Below are 20,173 nucleotides of genomic sequence, written 5' to 3'. Positions count from 1 at the left end.
TTAACAAGTTAAAGAAAACAAAAACCGAGAGCGTACGAATAAACAAAGACGAGGCACTTTGGTGACGTTTTTGAAGATTGATTCCTGGAAAACGGGAAAAATAATGAGACAGTCAGGGCGGTATAGTGGCTAGCACTGTTGCCTTACAGCAAAATGACCCTGGTCCGACTAAGGACCTTTATGTGTGGAGTTTGCATGTTCTCACTGTGTCCATGTAGTGCCCAGTAGACAATGCATGAATGAGGCAGTCAGAGTGGTTTGATACCTTTGATAATGGTAGAACTAATACCTTATTCCCAACTGATAAAATGCGTTTTTAACTGCTGGATTTAAACCTTTTTTTTTTGATCAGGGGAATGTGTGTAAGCAGCAGTCATTCCCCCGGGTCAAATGATTCTGCAATACGGGTTTTTAATATGGGCTTCATTTCTGATGCTGTAGGTGTGAAAGCACCCTAAAAGAGCCTGAAGACGGGGTAGGGTCCAGTTTAGCATTTTGAACAAATTATATTGTTTTTAGAAAACAGCAGGGTTCCAAAAAAATCATGACAACGTCAGTGGAAATGACAGGAAAGAATCAATAGGACATATGAGAAGTTGTTTAAAAATAAAGGAGTGTAGTCTGCCAACAAATGACATGATGATAAATGCTTTAAGGCAATCAATCTGAACCACCGTCTTGCCACTACAGTAACTTCCATTGTGCATTGTATAACACCGTCCTCTAAAATGGAATAATTACAATGCTCTTTTTTACACTTCCAATCCGATCCCGATACCTGAATTTGGATATCTGCCGATGCCGATACCATTCAGATATGGAAGCTCTGTTTGCTTTAATATTATTATCATCATTATTGTTGATTTTATATAAGGCTTTAATAAACTTCAAGTCTGATATGTACGACTTTACAGCGACTTTACAGACCCCTGGCAATATTTTTGTTATTGGAGGCTCAGGAAATCCATTCCACTTTTTGCAACCAGTTACACTCTTAGAAATAAAACTGCTAAGTAGAACCATATAAGGTTCTTCGGCTTGTCCTCATAGGAGAACCCTTTTTGGCTCCAGGTAGAACCTTTTGGAGGGTTCCACCAAGAACCCTTTTAAAACCCTTTATTCAGGAAAGGGGTTTTTAAAGTGTTCTCTGGATCAAGATGGTTCTTACTGGAACCATTAGTGTTACCAAGAACATAGCATACGGTATGTTAACTTGGTTGCACCAGGGGTTTCAGAGTGAATGATCACATTTAAAGCCTTTAAAATAAAACAATGTCATTTACTGTGAAATTAGAACACTCTTAGAAATAAGGGTTCCAAAAGGGTCCTTCTACAAGGGTTGAAGTTCTACCTGGAACCATTTGCTTCTGAAAAACCCTTTCCTGAAGATAGAGTTTTTCAAGGGTTCTTGGTAACACCAATGTTCCAGTAAGAACCATTTCATCCAGAGAACCCTTTAAAACCCCTTTCCAAAAGGGTTCTTGGTGGAACCCTCCAAAATGGTTCCAGGTGGAAGCTTTATAAAAAGGTTCTACCTGGAGCCGAAAAGAGTTCTCCTATGAGGACAAGCCGAAGAACCTTATATGGTTCTACTTAGCACTTTTATTTCTAAGAGTGTCGTGAGAGCACATTAAACCGTGGAACGCTACAGTGTAGCTGTTTTTAAACAGACATTAATGATGATGATCCATATTTCTTTTCGGGTCAAAAACCCCTGAAGGAGGAGCAGCCCGATCTCAAAAGAAATCCATTTTCGTGCTCTCACACGAGGACAGAGCAGGCTATAACCGTGAAGTATAAAAGTGCATTCTGCAAGGACTCGGTCACTGCTGGGAAATGGCTTCATTGTTTAGGAATAACAATCAGAAAGTGGTCAGGATTGTTTCCTCACATGAGAGGCGTGCTATTCTTCTTTAACTATCAGAGAATGAGGTCAAAGATTCCTCATCTTACAGCAGCGGCAGGGCCGATGTAAACTATTGGCTAGAGCTGTGCTGACATAGTGAAACTATAGGACAGATTCAGGTTATGTACAACAGAAATAGAAAAACATGCTCGAGTCGGCACTAAGTTGAAGTTCTTGCTGAAAAAGGCCTTTTTTGCTGCACCAGGTGTCACGTCCCGATTTCACTGTGCAGCGTTTCCAGGCCCAGTCGATCCATTATTACAGCACGTAATGCTCCTTTAGCAGCGTCTCAGCAGCTGCTGTTTCTGTTTACACTGCACCCAAACAAAATCACATTGTTTTAACACAGACGTCAGTCAAAAGTAACCGTAACCGTAGCCTGACCCCCTGCGAGATGTAAAACTCGATATGTGGGTGAAAAATGCCGAGAATGATCACGTTTTTCAGCGCAGCATCAGAGGTGACCACGGTGTAATTCCTGAGGCTGCGTCACAATAAGAGCTTCCCCGTTTTTCTACCATAGGAATGTGTTTATTGTGAGAAAAAAAGAGTCAGTCTTAAAGCTGCAACTCATAACGTTTGGTTATTATTCCGCCTCTTGAACAGAATCCATGTAAAATTATTTATACGCTGCATCCTTCTATAAACAGGCTCTATCAAAGCAACACCGAGGGGAGCGCTTGTGTGTATACAACTGTAGCACAGGTGGCGGGTGGAGACAAAGAGTATTTATCCCATCAAGTTTCCGAGCTGCAGAATTTAGTTTTCGCGGGCTTTATTGTATTTTATGTGCAGTTAGGGATGCTCCGATCCACTTTTTTTTCACTTCCTATCCCGATACCTGAATTTGGATATCTGCCGATACCGATACTATGCCGATATGGATGCTCTGTTTGCTTTAATATTATTATCATCATTATTATTGATTTTATATAAGACTTTAATAAACTTCAAATATGATATGTACGACTTTACAGCGACTTTACAGACCCCTGGCAATATTTTTGTTGTCGGAGACTCAGGAAATCCATTCCACTTTTTGCAGCCGGTTAGGGTTAGGGTTAGCTAGTAGAGCAGTTAGGGAATCACTTGTAGAGATATTTCAGCAGACATTAAAGCACAGTATCGGATCGGACATCTCTACAGTTGGATTGGAAATTTACGATCCATGAATTCATGTACGTCTGTATCTGAACCCGATACTGGGTCGGATCGGCACCATCCCTAGCACTTGAAAAGAGTCGAAGAGAGTCATATGTATACTAGATAATAGAAATTAAAGTGCCAAGTAGAACCATAGTAGGTTCTTTGGCTTGTCCTCATAGGAGAACCCTTTTTGGCTCCAGGCAGAACTCCACCTTGAATTCTTTTGGAGGGTTCCACCAAGAACCCTTTTAAAACCCTTTATTCAGGAACGGGGTTTTAAAGGGTTCTCTGGATCAAAATTAGTGTCACCAAGAACCATTGAGAAGCAAATGGTTCCAGGTAGAACCTCAGCCCTTGTTGATGGACCCTTTCGGAACCCTTATTTCTAAGAGTGTATGGAGCTCAGTCAGCATCGTGAGATCTCATTTGACAACATAACATTTGGATAACTTGCCTGTGCTGTGGACAGACAGGTATAACAATTAAAAGGTCATAATATAACAGATTTGGGCCGTATGGGCATTTTAAACAGGGACCTCCAGTGCAGCCTTCTTCTGTTATCATGCATATTAAACTTCATGTTTCTGGCGTTTATATGATTTGTGTATGTGGAAAAACACTGGTTTGTGGGAACAGAAACACGCAGAACACAACATTCCCTCTCTACGCTGTCATTTATTCTCCTCTGGATAATAGACACTAGGTATTCAAGCTTTGGGGGTGCAAATATCTCAATTTTGTAGTCATAGAGCCACAAATAATGCAAGCAGAGAAACTCCTTTGTGTATTCTCCCTACAGTCTAGCTTGATGGCTCATCACTAAGACCGAGAGCCCCTCGCAAACCCTGTGGTTAAGTGTTGGTTGGATGTGTTGCAAGTCTGCGGTGTGTTTCTCTTTCTCTGTGTGTGTGTGCATTCGCGTTTAGTAGGCAAGGCCCTCCAAGAAAGCGGATAATAGCGTCTGTGGCTGTCAGATGATGTTTCCGGCTGAAAGCTGTTAAAGCGGGGTTAGCGAGCAGCACTTGTGACAGAGATGACAGTATTGCAGAATATGCCAGTTTCCAGCCGGGACACAAAGAACCACTTCTCTGCCGCTCTGTCCATTTTCTGGCACGAGTGTCTGAGGACGACCGAGGCTGCAAAAGAGACACAAAGGCCGAATCGCTCCTTGCTTAAGCTCGTTATACCTCCATTTGTATCACTCTGTGGCTCAAGCTTTGTCTTTTCATTTAGGGTTTTATTGCCTTTAGCTTTTATGTGTCTTACAAAAGGGTTCTGTCTGTAAACTCCAATTATCCTCCCTTTCTCTCCCTCAATCAGGGTTTTGGATGTCGTACGTGCTTCTTCTTGCCAAGTAAACAACTTTGGCTGCGGTGTTGGCCTAGATTCTCCGTCTTGCTCGGGCAATATGCGCAGCTTTGTTTGGGTTTTTTAGGAATGGTTCATGAATGCACTCACAGTTCAGACGCAGTTTAGTCTCTCAGGTCTGCATGCCAGTTTGCTATAAATGTTAAAAGCCAAGCAGTTTTGGGTCTATTAAACTCCCCGAGAGCATGAGTTTTATTGAAGTTCATATTAGATTTGTGCCTTATGATAACTGTTAGGTCAGTCTGATATAATCACGCTGCTGTTTTCACTGCTGCCTGGATCTAGTCGAGATAGTGACGTTTAAACGTGGATGACCTGTGTCAGAGTTCAAGGGCTGCCAGCGTTCCCGCATATATTAAAGGCTATTTCCACTCAGCATAATGAATTTGGCTGCATCTGTCACACAGGAAGCCTTCGCGACAACGTCAAATAAGCCTCTCTGTTTAAACGTTGACTATTTTGTCTCGCTCCAAACCAATAAATATTGAGACTCTCAGTGTACAGGGCGGTCTCAGGGCCTCAGAGTGATCTCGCTCTGTGATGAGGAGAGGGTCCTCTGAGGAATGAGAGCCAAGAAACAGGATTATTCCATTCAGTCACTGAGATCAGTGGACGTAGAGAGGAGGGGAGACAAGTGAAGGAAGGATGAGAGGTGAAAAGAGAAGGAGAGAAGGTTCGTACTTCTTGGCCTGGAACATAAGTTATACTTTGGAAAGAAAATAATGTTAGATTTTCTTGTGTGAAGTGTGTGTGGCCTCCATAACCATGTCTAAAGCTTTAACATAAAAACTAGATGTGGCTAGTGTTATACTTTATCTAGCTATTGTAATGAAAAGCATGGGCGCTCGTGTATCGATTAACTGATATTTTATTACAAAAGTCGTCAAAGAAAATAAAGGGAACCACATTTGGATGTGGATAAACCTGGTTGAAAGAGTGCCAGCCCGTATGTGGCGCTCCTTGAAGTACAGCGAACGCATCCGCAAAGTAGCAGGGATAATCTGATTGGTCAACGCTAGCCGGCCTTCTAATCCGAGAGCAGAGCAGAGATCCGCAAAAATCCAGCAAATTTGAGTGCAAGAGCAAAGATTTGAGAGACAATATCACAAAAATCTGAACGTGAAATCAATAAATAATGCTCTCCAATCAAGATAATACGCTCTTCAATTAAGATAGGAAATAACCCCCATAAGAAGAGACACAAGCAAATCTCAAGTTTTATCCTTCAAGTCTCAAGCAAGTCCGAAGTCATACTTGCAAGAATCAAGAAAGTCAAGTCCCTGCTTTAATGGGATGGGGCCGATCCGATCAAGTATCGGTATCGGTTTCCGATATAGACGTACAATAATTCATGGATCGGAAATTTTCGATCCAACTGTAGAGATGTCCGATCTGATACTGTGCTTTAATGTTGTCTGCTGAAATGTCTCCACAAGTGATTCCCTGACTGCTCTGCTACACTCTTAGAAATAAGGGTTCCAAAAGGGTCCTTCTACAAGGGCTTAGGGTCTACCTGGAACCATCTGAAAAACCCTTTCCCGAAGAAAGGGTTTGTCAAGGGTTCTTGGTAACACTGATGGTTCCAGTAAGAACCATTTTGATCCTGGAACCATCGGAAAAACCCCTTTCCTGAATAAAGGGTTTTAAAAGGGTTCTTGGTGGAGTTCCAGGTGGAGCCAAAAAGGGTTCTCCTATGAGGACAAGCCAAAGAACCGTATATGGTCCTACTTAACACTTTTATTTCTAATAGTGTATTTCATGTTGAGGTAGGGATGGATTATTAAGGTGAATCTATAGGTTGTAACGGTCATAACGGTTGGAAATGATGTCGGGATTTGCACCGCTGCATAAAACGAAGCAGACAAAGAAGTTAGAAATTAGCACGTTCACCTTCGTCTTTAGTCAATTGATATTTTGTCCAGTGGGAATACATGGGACGTTAGTTTTAGTCCTCAATCTTCTCCTTTCAAGTCTTCTGGGCCTAAGTCTCACTGCGCTCAATCACCAAGCCTAGCTCTACATTATTGTTGTCACCAGGCCCACTTTTCCTGTTGAGGGATGGGAAGGAGTCTCCTGCATGTTGCAGCTGCCACAGCTGGAAAATAGCACTGCAGTGTGTTGTAGTAAATAGTTGTAGTAATATTTCTGCCTTGAGTAAAATCCTACTCGGGGAGAAGGAATAGAGAAGGTAGGAATGAACACATCTGTGTTTGTTTATCAGCACTTTGTCTTTTGTGTTATATTTTTTGTCTCCTCTGTGACGAAAGGTCAAAAGAATATATATTAATGTGTGAGTGCTGAGAAGCATTCATACAGCGACGCAAACAGTTAAACAGTCTCAGTGTCTGAACCCAAATAAACAGACACAAGACTGATTTTTCCTTCTTTTCTTTTTTCTTTCTTTTTTTTTTTGCTGTGACTGTGTGTGTTAGTGTATGTGTCTTTCGAGAGTTCCTCTTGAGTGCACATATTTCTATCTGACAAAACAGACTAAACATAATCCTAGGCCTGGACATATGACCCGTGGCTCACTCCAGATTCTTCTCTTCCTCTCTGCTCTGCTCTGTCGTTTTATTGGCTCCGTCGTGGATCCAGTAGAACAAGTGACACAGTGAACGGTGGACCACATAACCGTACAATCAGGGGAAAAGTTGTAGGTTTTTTAAGACGGGCAGATCGGCCGACAGCCTTTCCCCTCCCCCCGCCGCCTCCAGGAATATGGCTCTGCCTTTTTGATTAGGAGGCGTTGATGTGTAATATCAACATTAATTATATGTCGTTTTTTATCTTTGACAAGCTTCCTCCTACAGTGGTAGTTTAGTGGTAAAATTAAACAACACCAGCCAAGTTCTAATAGAGAGAGAGAGAGAGAGAGAGAGAGGGTGAGGAGGTTGGGGTTGTTTTAACCATGCAGAATGGCTCCTTTGTGTAAGAAACAATCCTATTGTAGGTTTGTTTTTTTGACAGCTCAGGTCGGGGGACGTGTCTGGACAATGAACCTCTGAAACGAGACTTCCTGTACCCAACAGTGGCCCCGGGGCAGGTGTACGACGCAGACGAGCAGTGTCGCTTCCAGTACGGCGCCTCATCACGCCAGTGCAAGTATGGGGTAAGAAACCACGCCGCTGCACACCACCTCACATGTTCTGTTCCTGTTTTATACTGTGTTTAAAGGGGTGCCGCTTGTTACAGTGAAGACACCAGACCCACACTGGATTACATTTGACTTTGAAGTAAACAAATGCAAAGGTATTTTACACCATTTAAGGACAAACATATAGGAGGATTTATTGGCAGAGGTTGAATATACTCCCTACTTCTTGTGAATGTTGTTGTTGACCTCCGCCAGGAGGTATATGTTTTAGAAAAGTCATGGACGGATTTAGATGAAATTTTCAGGAATTGTCTGCAATGGTACCAGGAACAAGTGATTACATTTTGGGCGTGATCCGTAGACGCTACACGTTGGCAGGGTGTGTTTTGTAGGCACTGAGCTGCCTTGGTGGAGGTCTGCGCTCTCCGAGTGCTTTTCTAGTTTCGCGGGGAAAACGAAACCTTGGCCACATTCTTACATATGGCGCCTTTAAAACACAAAAACAGCATAAACAACAAAATACTGATTTACTGGATTTTTTGAGCTGTAGAATTTTCCAGTCAACCTCTGTTTGCAGCTGTCTCAATTTACTTGCGCAATGTTGCTGTTGCCTCCCGCCTGTGTTTTACATAAAATGAATCACTTCCTGTGAGCAGCATGGGAGTTTTGCAGGTTACACGAGAATGAATGAATGAATTATAATGATGCTATACTGAGAGATACAAAGAGAGTCGTGTAGAGCTGAAAGGCTTAATCAGCCTGGTCTCATTTCATTTTCAAAATAAAAATGTGGTTTTCTGAGCTTTAGAAGAACCCTGTGCTTGGCAGCCGCCATCTTGGGTTAGGGTCTTGTGCCATATTTCGACAGCAGCCTGAATGGATAAAGCAGTCTTGGAATGGACGCTTACCTTATGTTTTTATATGGTCTGCATTTATATAGCACTTTTCAGTCAAAGCTGGCCCCAAGGACTCAAGGACACATTGGCATGTAGACTAGTGGAGTCAGGATTCTAACCTACAACCTTCCAGTTGAAAGACAACCTGCTCTACCACTAAGCTACCATCGCCCCCATTATATACATGCTATATCAAAACAATTATTGTCAACAGTTTCCCAAGAAATCACTTAAAGTAACTGTTCCTTAGAACTTCTGATAATCAGATACTGTTGTTGCCTATATAATGTATACATATCATTTTGTTCTTGCCTATATCGAGGCCAAAGCTCAGTAGTATGACGTTCAGCGGGCTTCATCTTCATCAGTGTTGAAGCACAGGATGAAGCACCTCACTGTGAATGGGAAACAGTTAAAATCAGGGACTCTAAAGTGCATACCACATGGCTAAAATAGCTTGTCAAATTATTGTTAATGGCTTTCCTTTTTCATCAAACCAACTTCATTTTCATCTGGACATGCTCTCCATGCAGGCACATCTGTTTTTTAAATGCAATATGACCCAGTAAAGGCCTGTTATTGCTTCTTCTTTTTTTCTTCTTTTCTAATTATTTATCAGGGACACTCCAGACTGCTTTTACATTCACCTTGACCTTAATATATTCATTTCATTCAGTTTTTAAATAAAGATCATAAAAGCTTATATTTTCCTACTGTTCCAGTCGTGATTCCCACCTGGACCTTTAACAGTCAGACAAAGTCTTAAATGTCTTAGCGGCTCAAATACAAATCAAGTGGTACCTGGTTTAAATGTTATGTTACTATGAATATTTTGTCAACAGGACTGACAGATTTAGTAAGTAACATACAGAAACAGATGAGTTTATACAGGTTTATATCTTGCACCAGTAAAGATAAATTGTCCTTTGTTCCCTCTGCACTTCCAATCCAATCCAACTTTATGTATTCCTATATTGGGAGCTTTTTTAGTTATGGTAATGCATGATAAGGAACGTAGTATTAGGCTAACATAATACAAACACTGTGCGATCTCATTAGGCACAATGCAAATGTTTTCATTTTTGGTTAGCATTAGCTAATCGTTGCATCGCTAGCTTACCTTTGGAAACCTTTGGTTCGCCAAGTTAGCCGCAAAGTAGTAGCATGCTAATGCGGAATAGAATTTGAGTGCAGTGACCGGTTTTGGCCACATTCTTACATATGGCGCCTTTAAAACAATATAACAACAAAATACTGAATTACTGGATTTTTATGAACTGTAGAATTTTCTTTTTTACTTTTCAATATTGATCAATTTATCAGTTCTTTTCCCGGTCCATTAAATGTCAGAAAACTTCCCGCCAAACCTCATTGTTTTGTCCACAAACCAAATATATTGAGTTAAGTCTCACGGAGGACCAAAGAAACAAGTAAATACCAATTAATCACTGAAACGCTGGTTGATGATTTATAATTGATAAATAGCTGTGCGCCTTAGGACACAAGGTCTGAAAGCAATGATTTAAAACTGTTTAAGTTGGATTGACTTGTGTGTGATTTTCAATCCCCTGCGGGTTGTAATAAGGAAATAATAACAGTTTATGTTTCAGGGTCGAAATCAAAGAGAGGTAAAACATGAAGAAGATAATTGTGTCATTACCGTTTGACAGTTAGAGCTAATTTACAGGTCTTTTCACACCCATTGTCTTGTTTTCCTTTCAACTTTTTATTATATTATTATTATCATCGTCATCATTATTTTTAACCTCAAATGAAAAAACATGATAAAGTGACACAGGCAGATGATGACAGATGATTAGCAGCGTCGCGGTAAAATGAAAGAATCAAAGAAAATAATGTGATGTTACATAAATATTTGGGCACATTATAGGAACAAAGGAAGTGCTCCCATTTGATCTGGGAAATCGAGATTAGACTGAGATCGCATGGTTATTTCATGTCACTGAAAGAAACGTCTGACAGCAGATTATAACAGGCCTCAAATCAAGCCCTGTTATTTTGGCTCCTAAGCTCATAATTGTGGTTTCAGATCAGCATGAAAGACACATTTATGAGATTTATGAGCAGATCGGGTTCCAGCAATGATTCAGCGGGGCAAGATTGGATGTTTTTCGTCTGACAATCAGATCTATTTTATACAGCCATCTGTGAAAGAGATGCCCTCTGCAGCCGCATGCAGGACAGGACATGACCAGAGAAATGGATTACAGAAATGAAGAGTCTGGTCTCCAACTGGTCGCTAAAACTCAACCATTACCTATTGAGCTTTTCCACATGAAGATATTTTTTCAGTTTCTAGAGAGGACCAGTGATGGGAAAGGCAGAGAACTTACACCGGAATAAATCAAAGTTTTATCTATAATCTATCTATAAATATGTCACAATGTAGTTTTAATATTTCTCATGGAGAACGACCGTTGCTTCAGCTCAGACTGGAAGATAACAACATGATTTGTAAGTGTTTAAACAACAACAAACAAGAATTCTGGACACTGCGCTCCATCATGTTAATTCATCTCAAGGACAGAGAGGAAAATTTACCGCCGCATGTGACCTGGCATGTTCCGTTCAGCTGGTTTATGAACAGCAACGCAGAGATTATTATTACTATAGTGGGTTATAAATAAAATGTTGTATACAGACTTTTCTCAAATCATTCATAATGCTGCATAATTATGGTTTGAGGCAGCTGGGATGCGTTTTCTCATATGAGAATTAGACCATTCTCATGAACTGAGTCAGGCTGAGGCCCCGTTTATATGAGGACGCTTGCGAGTAAAAAAATCGGAAGTGCCTTTCGTTTAGATGGTGACAGTGATTTCTTTGGGGCGCAAAAATCTGAAATTACCCTCCAGGGTGGAAAACTTGAATGCTCTCCACCACCTAGCTGCCCAATCGAGTTCCACACACTTTTGCGCCACCGTATGCACCCAGATTTTCTCCCGAAAAAACGCTCGTCTAATCGCAGAATAAAAAGTGAAGACGCGACGCCACTTTTGCGTCTTCTGTCCAGACCGTCATCTTGTAAACGTAGCCTGAGACTCACTCAGGACAAACCCATAACATCCCAATTCATTAGCTGTTTACCCGAAGCATCTTGCTAGCTACAGCAGTGTCTGTATGTTAGTTAGTTAGTCCCTCACTTTGTTCTACGTTGAAACATTTACATTTAAGTCTTGAGTGCCATGTAATTTGATACTCACGTTTGTAAGACAGTCATTTCTGAAGGAGTTATTTTGTTATCGTTCAACGGCAAAAGGAAAACAGGTGAAACACAAGGCACAGGTGCAGCTAATCAGCTAATCAGGTGAAACGTAATCCAGAGGACATGCAAGCAGGAAACACTATAAAGTAAAACAGGAAGAAAACCAATACAAGATACACAAGGACAGAAACAAATAAAGGTAATAATAACAAGGCATCTCCAAGCAAGACCCAAAAAGTCCACAAGGAAACTCTGAGAAGGAAAGCTAGCTCATGAAAAATTAGCTAGCTTGCGGAGGTTAGCATCTAAGCTCCTAATCACAGAGACTTAAATATCTGTGATAAAAGCCATGAAATACAGTTATGTAACTGAGGACATTTTTACACACAGTACCGTTCAAAAGTTTGGGGTCACCTATACAATATTTCCAAGTAAAAAAAAAAAAAAAATCACACTTTTATTCATCAAAAGAGTAACCCTAACCCAACAGAATAAAAGCTAATCAAGTCAGTAGTGGTGATGGTGATGCTGAGAAATATCAACACACGTACACACAAATATGCTGCGCTTCAATCAAAACTTGCAAAAAAATACTCTTTTGTATTTCATTAAATTTATGTGTAGCAATATCGGAGCAATATTTCAGTGGATCTGGCCCATGATGCCTTCAGAGACTCTAATAAATCCAGAGACTTTAAAGGTCCTCGATTCACAGGAGCATCAAGTACAAGACTCTCAGAGGTGGGAAGAGTAACACAGACATCAAGAGAAGTAATTAGTGTAATTTATAGCTTTAATTTGTTTTTGGTGACTATTCTTCCCGCTTCCTTGTTTTGACTATAAGCCTTTGGTTAAACCTGAGCAACACTGGGAGCTGAAGGTATGAAAAATAAACACGCTTTGATGGCTATATTAGACTGACTGCCTCTGGCCTTTTTTATCGCTGGCTTGTTCTCGCTTTGTGTAAATCAATCAGGCTCTCATCCATGTTGGTTAAGGGCCCCAGCCGCTGACCTTTTAGCAGCACCCGGATAGTGAACGGAGCAGTGGGTCAGGTTATTGAAACCAGCTGGCAGAGGGGAGAGTCACTGCAACCAGAGAGTGGCAGTTTGCTGCCTTATTTAATCTGGATAAGCCCAGGGAGCTGCAGGGCCGTGGCATATTCACTGACCCCACAGGTCAGAATCTATGCTCGGGATCATAACTCTCTTTCATGGACCGGCTCTTCTGCTGCACACGATTGTCCTGTAAAAGCCTTTGAAGTGGAGAAGCCGGGCCGACCCCGGTTGGGTTTAATGGGAAATCTAATGCAAGGTTGCGCAGAGCTTCCCTTGTAACATGTGTTCACTTTATGGTTTTATTTATTTGGGGGCAACTTAGTGCTGTCGTCTTACTATCTCTCTTCCTCTATCCCTTTCCCACACACACACGTACACAAACACACTGTCCATTCCTTTAGTAATCTAAATGGATTCTCCCGATGTCCCAGACTGCGGAGCGAGGCAGGCAGATCCACTCAGTAATACTTAAGATATTTGTTTGGCCTCTGAGTCGTCTTTATCTCAAACTTGGGAGGCCTATTGCTCACTCTTGATTTCCCCTAAGAAGGAGTGATGTGATTTCTTGAACTGATGTCACGGTCTCGTGTGGTCCTGAGGTGAACGTGAGCAAACGTTAGTCATGGTGTTGATCCAGCTGACTCTTCATTTCTCATAGGAGGACATTAAGAGCACACGGTGACCCTTGGCATTATTGCTCAAGATGCACATGATCCAAAGCATATGGGCTCTTCAACCTCAAAACCTCAACCTTCATTGCCTCCGCTCATCCTCTGATTCGATCTGCAGTTGTGCAGTTAAATGATACACACAGCTACTGATAATTCTCTCTTACCCTGATTCAGCTGTCTACCCACCAGTCTGCTGAATTGATTTATTCTGATCAACTTGCTTTTGCCTTCTTTCCTAGGAAGTGTGTAGAGAGCTCTGGTGCCTTAGCAAAAGCAACCGCTGTGTAACAAACAGTATCCCAGCTGCAGAGGGGACTCTGTGCCAGACCGGCAGCATCGAGAAAGGGGTAAGTCATCAACAGTTGCTCATACTTTTAAGTTCAATGACATTAAAGTAATGAATAAACCTCACTCTCAGTCTCAAGATTTTCCCTGATTGGTCATCCTTCCCTAAAGGCAAATATCATCGTACAAAACAAGATTATTACAAGAAATGAATGGCCAGATACCAGACCTTTTTAAACAATGAGAAGGATGAGGGAGATGTTAATAAATTACAGTCACAGTCACTATATTTTATGAAGAGATATTTAACCCACTTTTTTGTACGTTTTATGTTTTTAACTCATTGGAATTTCCTAAAACTAAGAGTGAGACTTTAGATTTGCATTTGCATTTAGAGGTACTATATGTTTTTTCTATAGTTTTGGTAGACTGACCTAAACTACAGGCCTCTGCAGGCACTGTCTAAAGCCCAATTCATACTCCTGCGTAAAGTCTATGTTGGTTACGGAGAGCCCGCTACGTCGCCGGCGAGAGCCTGTTGGAGAGCCCCTCCGTCGTCTCTGACTGCATTAAATATGTTTAGTCCGTCACTCCGTCAAGGGACAACAGGGACAGCAAGGGCTGCAATTGGTCCTCAGCCAGACTCTGGGCGGCATCAACGGGCATGCGCTGGGTGCCCTGATGTTTAATATGAGGTAGCACACGGCGTAGAAATTCATTAAATTTGCCAGCCGACATTCGGAAGTACCTGAAGTGGGTTTCTTCGTCCATGTCCCTCATCGGTCCAATGTCCAAAGACCTGCCATCAGTCTCGGTGCATTTAGTGGACGTACATACCACCTCCGGACACGTCTCCTCGGTCTTTCACGTCTCCAGTTTTGTATCAAAAATATCTGTGTTTCAATGTTATTCAGCTGCAACAACAACAACAGTCTCTCGGACGTCATTGCTCATTGTAGCCGGGAACACAAAAACCGCTACTGATCGGGCGGGAAATTACAGTGCGTATCCGGCACCACGACGAGGGGTCACAGTGATTACGCAGTTGGATAACGCATTACGCAGTTGCAGAAGTAGAAATGTGGCCTTGAAAGGCAGGAAGCAGGAGGTGGCAGAGCTGAAGATGTGGAGAGATTTTTGTTGGGTGTGACCAGGATGGACAGGATTAGAAATTTACATATTAAAGGGGCCAGCTCAGGTTGAATGGTTTGGAAATAAAGTCAGAGAGACAAGGTTGAGATGGTTTAGTCACGTGCAGAGGAGGGAGAGTGATTATGCCAGACAAAGGATGCTGGAGATGGAGCTGATGGGAAAGGAAGATCACAGAGAAGGATCATGGATGTTCTGAAGGCAATATGGAGGCAGATGATCTGCTGTGGCGACCCTTAAAGGGAGAAGCCAAAAGAAGAATAGAGGGGAAGACTGACCCTTTAAGGTGCAGTAACTGATCAATACTCTTCTTTGTGTGCAGCACCTGTGGTAACTCACTACCTCAACTTGCATTTGTTCCACTCTGGAATGGGATAGAGTTCTGTGAATGCATACTCATGCAGTGGATGTACACACACATACACACACAAGCAGGCCAAGCATTAGGTCATCGGCTTGCTGTTGGTGCCAGCCAGGTTAGGGGAGACAGTTTTAACGCGGATTAAGGCAGCCATTGTCGCCGGATGGTCCGAGGTCTAAAAGGGAAGAATGGGCGAGTGTCACGAGCTGTCACCCGTGATTACCATTAGCTCAGTGGAGCCTTTGAGGGCCGAGGCCCATGGACAGAGTCCTGGACAACACGGGGGCCCCCAGGTTGAGCCTGGGGGGCTTTGGGACAGCTTTCGGAGCAGCTTTAGGAGAGCCAGTGGCGAACCCTGTCTGGACTTGCCGGGTGCAGCTTCAAAGGAATATGGATGTCAGCCATTTCTCACCCAGCGTGTAATGGAGAGAGGCCCTTCCAACAGGAGCAGGGAATAGAGCGAGGCAGGAGATGGGGGAGGGAGGTGAGAGAGAGGCAGAAACTGCATGGAGGGATGTTTTCAGTCCTTTCAAATGGACTCGACCTTCCTGCCTTCTGTGTCCTGATCTCTCCCCTCAGCATCTCCTATAGCATCTTAGAATGTGAATGAGCGAGTAGTAAATAGGACAGTGGCCCAGCGTGACCCTCACCTTGACTGTCCAAGTCTGAGTTTGTAACCCACTGACACACTTGGAGAGACAATGAACGGTCTAGTCCCTGATCCCCTCTGGATCACAGGACAGTAAAGCATGAGGCTTTAAAAGCACTGGACAGGATTTTCTATTCCTCATCTACAGTACGTCTGAAAGCCAGTACACTCTTAGAAATAAAATTGCTAAGTAGAATCATATAAGGTTCTTCGGCTTGTCCTCATAGGAGAACCCTTTCTGGAGGGTTCAACCAAGAACCCTTTTAAAACCCTTTATTCAGGAAAGGGGTTTTCAAGGGTTCTCTGGATCAAAATGGTTCTTACTGGAACCATTAGTGCTACCAAGAACCCTTGAAAAACCTTGGGTTTTCAGAAGCAAATGGTTCCAGGTAGAACCACGGCCCTTGTAGAAGGACCCCTTATTTCTAAGAGTGTACATGAGCAAGAGAAAACAATAATAACATGATGCATCAGTATGAAAAGCAGGTAATTAAATGTTGTTGTCGTGTGTGTCATAAGAAAGATGCACAAGTTTAGGATTTCTATAAATAATTTATTTTCACTTGAGTAGAGGTCGTACCACAGAAAAAATGTGCACTGCAAGTTGAGAGAAAAGTGACTGAAACCAAAAGGCTCAATCTTTATTTTCATTTTTTTTAAATATATATTTAAACAAATGCAATTTAATATTCAAATAAATCATCTTCACTGTGTTTTGTGCCGTTGATCATTTGACCGACTCAGTTGGCTTTTACCACTTGTTTCCAGTTTTGAAGCCAAACACACGTTGACCTGACCTGACAACAGTCAAAAAGTATTGTAATAGTGTGGAGGAGAGTCATTATGTCGGTAAAGTGATTCAGCAATGTCTGTAAATTCTATCAGTATTCTCATTTTCCTTGCAGTGTTAAACAAATAAACACATTATTTTAATAAAAATCTGTTGCTGTAACAATGCCTCTGACATAAAGAAACAATTCAACCCTTTCTGCACAATAACCAAACTCCCTCCCTCTGTATCTGTGTTTCTGCTCCTGCCCGGCCAGTGGTGCTACCAGGGGGAGTGTGTAGCGTTCGGTACCTGGCCTCAGAGTGTGGATGGAGGCTGGGGGCCCTGGTCCACGTGGGGGGAGTGCAGCAGGACCTGCGGGGGCGGTGTGTCCTCCTCCATGAGGCACTGTGACAGCCCAGCGTAAGTAGGCAAAGTAAGCCACAGCAAGCTGAACACACACATCCAGGTCCTGCCCACAGGTGTGTGTTTGTGTGTGTGTCGTCCATGAGTGGGAGGAGAGATCTGAGTATGAAACATCTACAGACGTGAACTTTTGATATTGACCAGTTTTTGATGTTGATGAGGCCCGAAGGTTCTTCAGCTTGTACTCATGGGAGAACCATTTTTGGCTCCAGGTAGAACCTTTTCATAAAGGTTCCAACTGGAACCCTTTTTGGAGGGTTCCACCAAGAACCCTTTTAAAACCCTTTATTCAGGAAATAGGTTTTAAAGGGTTCCCTGGATCAAAATGGTTCTTACTGGAACCATAAGTGTTACCAAGAACCCTTGAAAAACCCTTTCTTCAGGAAAGACGTGAATGGTTCCAGGTAGAACCTCAGACCATGTAGAAGGACCCTTTTGGAACCCTTATTTTCTAAGAGTGTAGCATCCATGCAGCAACCATGATAACCAAGATAACCAAGCACTACACTCTTAGAAATAAGGGTTCCAAAAGGGTCCTTCTACAAGGGCTGAGGTTCTACCTGGAGCCATTTGCTCCAGGTAGAAAAACCCTTTCCCAAAGAAAGGGTTTTTCAAGGGTTCTTGGTAACACTAATGGTTCCAGTAAGAAGCATTTCGGTCCAGAGAACCCTTGAAAACCCCTTTCCCTCCAAAAGGGTTCCAGGTGGAACCTTTATAAAAAGGTTCTACCTGGAGCCAAAAAGGGTTCTGCTATGAGTACAAGCCGAACAACCTTATATGGTTCTACTTAGCACTTTTATTTCTAAGAGTGTACAACAGAATGTCAAGTCAGTGACACTTCAAACTATCCTTTGATTAAAGTTACAGAATATACAATTTAGCATTTCTCTCCAAGTGTGATAAGCACTGCTAGTTCAAGTGTCTTGTCCTGGTGCAGACGGAGCTGGACTCATATGCAATCATATGCAATCACTTATGACACAGCTCACTCTCCACCACTGCTGTCATTTTTCTTCTAAAGCCTCCCGATGTTTTGTGCGCTCACCAGACAAATCATTGTTCAGTTCAGTGCACGGCTGTCTGGCAGCTCAAACGTCTGGGATCTTCATATCTATCTTCGGTGTTTGCATTCCTCTGCTCTGGAAGATAGGTATTACGTCAAAGGACATCATGGGAAGACACGAGAGAGTGAGTGAGAGAGAGGGTGAACCAGAGGGAACTGGGATTACAAGAAGTACAGAAGGAAAGACGGGGGAAGAGGAGAAGGCACGGGCATAATGCGGAACACCTGTGTAAAGTGATCACTGGTGCTCAGACATCAGTGCAAAGTGAAGGGCGGGAGAGGAAAGAGAGTCCTCGCATCGGCCTTTAACTCACTCATTACAGAGGTCGTCTCCGAGTTGTTTGCAGTGAAGTGGAAATAGTCGCCGCGCAGGAGAGGAAAGGGCTGATGAAGGCGAGCGATGATAAGAGTAGGAAAGGAAAACCATTAAGAGATGTAGTAGATGAGAAGTGAAGAGTGGATAAAGGAAAAAAGGAGTGAGTGGGGAATCGTTCTGAGGTTACACACTCCCAAATCTAAATGTCATGTCACACTTAAAAGCTCTTAGGACGGCTTGGATTTCATGAATGAATCACTGGCACAGATGCTCAGCAAAGCAGCAAACGCAGACAGACTTTTGGCTGAAATTTCCTTGCTTTTTTTTTTTTTTTTTTTTTTTGAAGCCTTACTTAATATACTCAGATTATGTCTTTGAAGATTATGTGATTTGTGCATTTCTGGTGTTTGATGTGATGTGTCGAAGATGTCGCTGCACTTTTGAATTCCCTGCTCATTCTGCTCTCCTCTTTCTCTCAGTCCGTCTGGGGGAGGAAAGTACTGCCTTGGAGAGAGGAAACGCTACAGATCCTGTAACATTGACGTGAGTGTCTTAATTTCTTTGTTTTAATCTGTCTGCTCCGTATTTAGACGATGGTGCGCAGCTCTTAGGGTCTAATATCCACTGGGGATGGGGGTATGCTGATGTACTTTCCAAAGCCTCTCTAAACATGTTTCTGACCGTACAACCACCATAATAAATGATACAAGATCTGAGATCAGTGCATCCCACTGGTGGGGGATAGAGATGTGACCATTGGGACGAAATTGGTATCTTTGTCTCCATTGACAATAAAGGTCATACACTCAAAACAAAACCAGGACTTCATTAAAACCATAGTAGACGTAGTGGATCGCTCTGTAGCCTGACAACTAAAAGACCCCGGGTTTGTGACCCGATCCAAATTCATTCTGTATGGAGTTTGCATACAGGGACTCTGGTTTCTTATGACACTCTAAATTGACCGTATAGGACCCTGGAAAGATCGCCAGTCCTTCGCCATCCACCCTGTGTCAGCTTGAATTCACCCAATGTCAGCTACCCCTATGTATGTGGAGGATAAAGCCATAGATGAATGAAATCCTTAGCCCTGAAAATGGGACTGTTCTCCACACTTTGTGAGGGTATGTAAGGATGCAATCATACATGGCCGTTTCACAGCGAGGCAAAATGTCTTTTCCTGAGCAAAAGGCGTTGTTGCACATCTTTGAGCTCAGAGCAGATTCAGTTGTTTTTGGAGGAGGTTACAAGAAGTGATTTGTGACAAAAATCGATCTACTTATGTCAGAGATGTATTGTATTTAGAAATCTGAATGAATATACTGTTATGCAGTGTTAAGAATGACATGCTGATATGCCTTTACTCTTGTTTTGTATGGAATTATGTTTGTGACACTTTTCAAGAGGAAAAGAACACTTTTTAAGAAGCAAATAATAGCATTAAAAATTATTGTATTTTATTTAATACACTTGTTCTTTGCACTCCCTCACTTATTCTTTGCATCATGGTTTTTTGTTTGCGATTCTCGGGCTTGGAGTCACTGTTTGCCTGTAACTTGTTCCTCAAGTTTTCCCCTTCGACGTCCGAAAGGGTTTTTAAAGGGTTCTCTGGATCAAAATAGTTCTTACTAGAATCATTAGTGTTACCAAGAACCTTTGAAAAACCCTTTATTTGGGAAAGGTTTTTTTTAGAAGCAAATGGAACCCTTGGAACCCTTATATCTAAGAGTGTACAATTATTTTGTTCCAGACGGACAGCGACTCCGTACTTCTGGTCCATTGAGCTGTCG

The 20,173-nt window shown here is 42.3% G+C and overlaps 1 protein-coding gene across 2 annotated transcripts in view; it reads left to right on the top strand.

The window, feature by feature from the left end:
• adamts6 (ADAM metallopeptidase with thrombospondin type 1 motif, 6) overlaps window positions 1-20,173 on the top strand; it is a gene marked incomplete at both ends in the record, with an annotated part of 90,911 nt that overhangs the window by 23,721 nt on the left and 47,017 nt on the right. For both annotated transcript variants that reach the window (XM_083887815.1, XM_083887816.1), the window contains 4 exons: window positions 7,388-7,529; window positions 13,605-13,712; window positions 16,856-17,001; window positions 18,863-18,926. In XM_083887815.1, the coding sequence (XP_083743941.1) occupies window positions 7,388-7,529; window positions 13,605-13,712; window positions 16,856-17,001; window positions 18,863-18,926 (460 nt within the window). The remainder of the gene's footprint in view (window positions 1-7,387; window positions 7,530-13,604; window positions 13,713-16,855; window positions 17,002-18,862; window positions 18,927-20,173) is intronic.

This window comes from Microchirus variegatus (genome assembly GCF_963457635.1).
Source record: "Microchirus variegatus genome assembly, chromosome: 1".
In the NCBI taxonomy this organism is placed as follows: Eukaryota; Metazoa; Chordata; class Actinopteri; order Pleuronectiformes; family Soleidae; genus Microchirus; species Microchirus variegatus.
The sequence above is the reverse complement of the archived record's forward strand: the minus strand, read 5'-3'. Positions and strand labels throughout refer to the sequence as shown.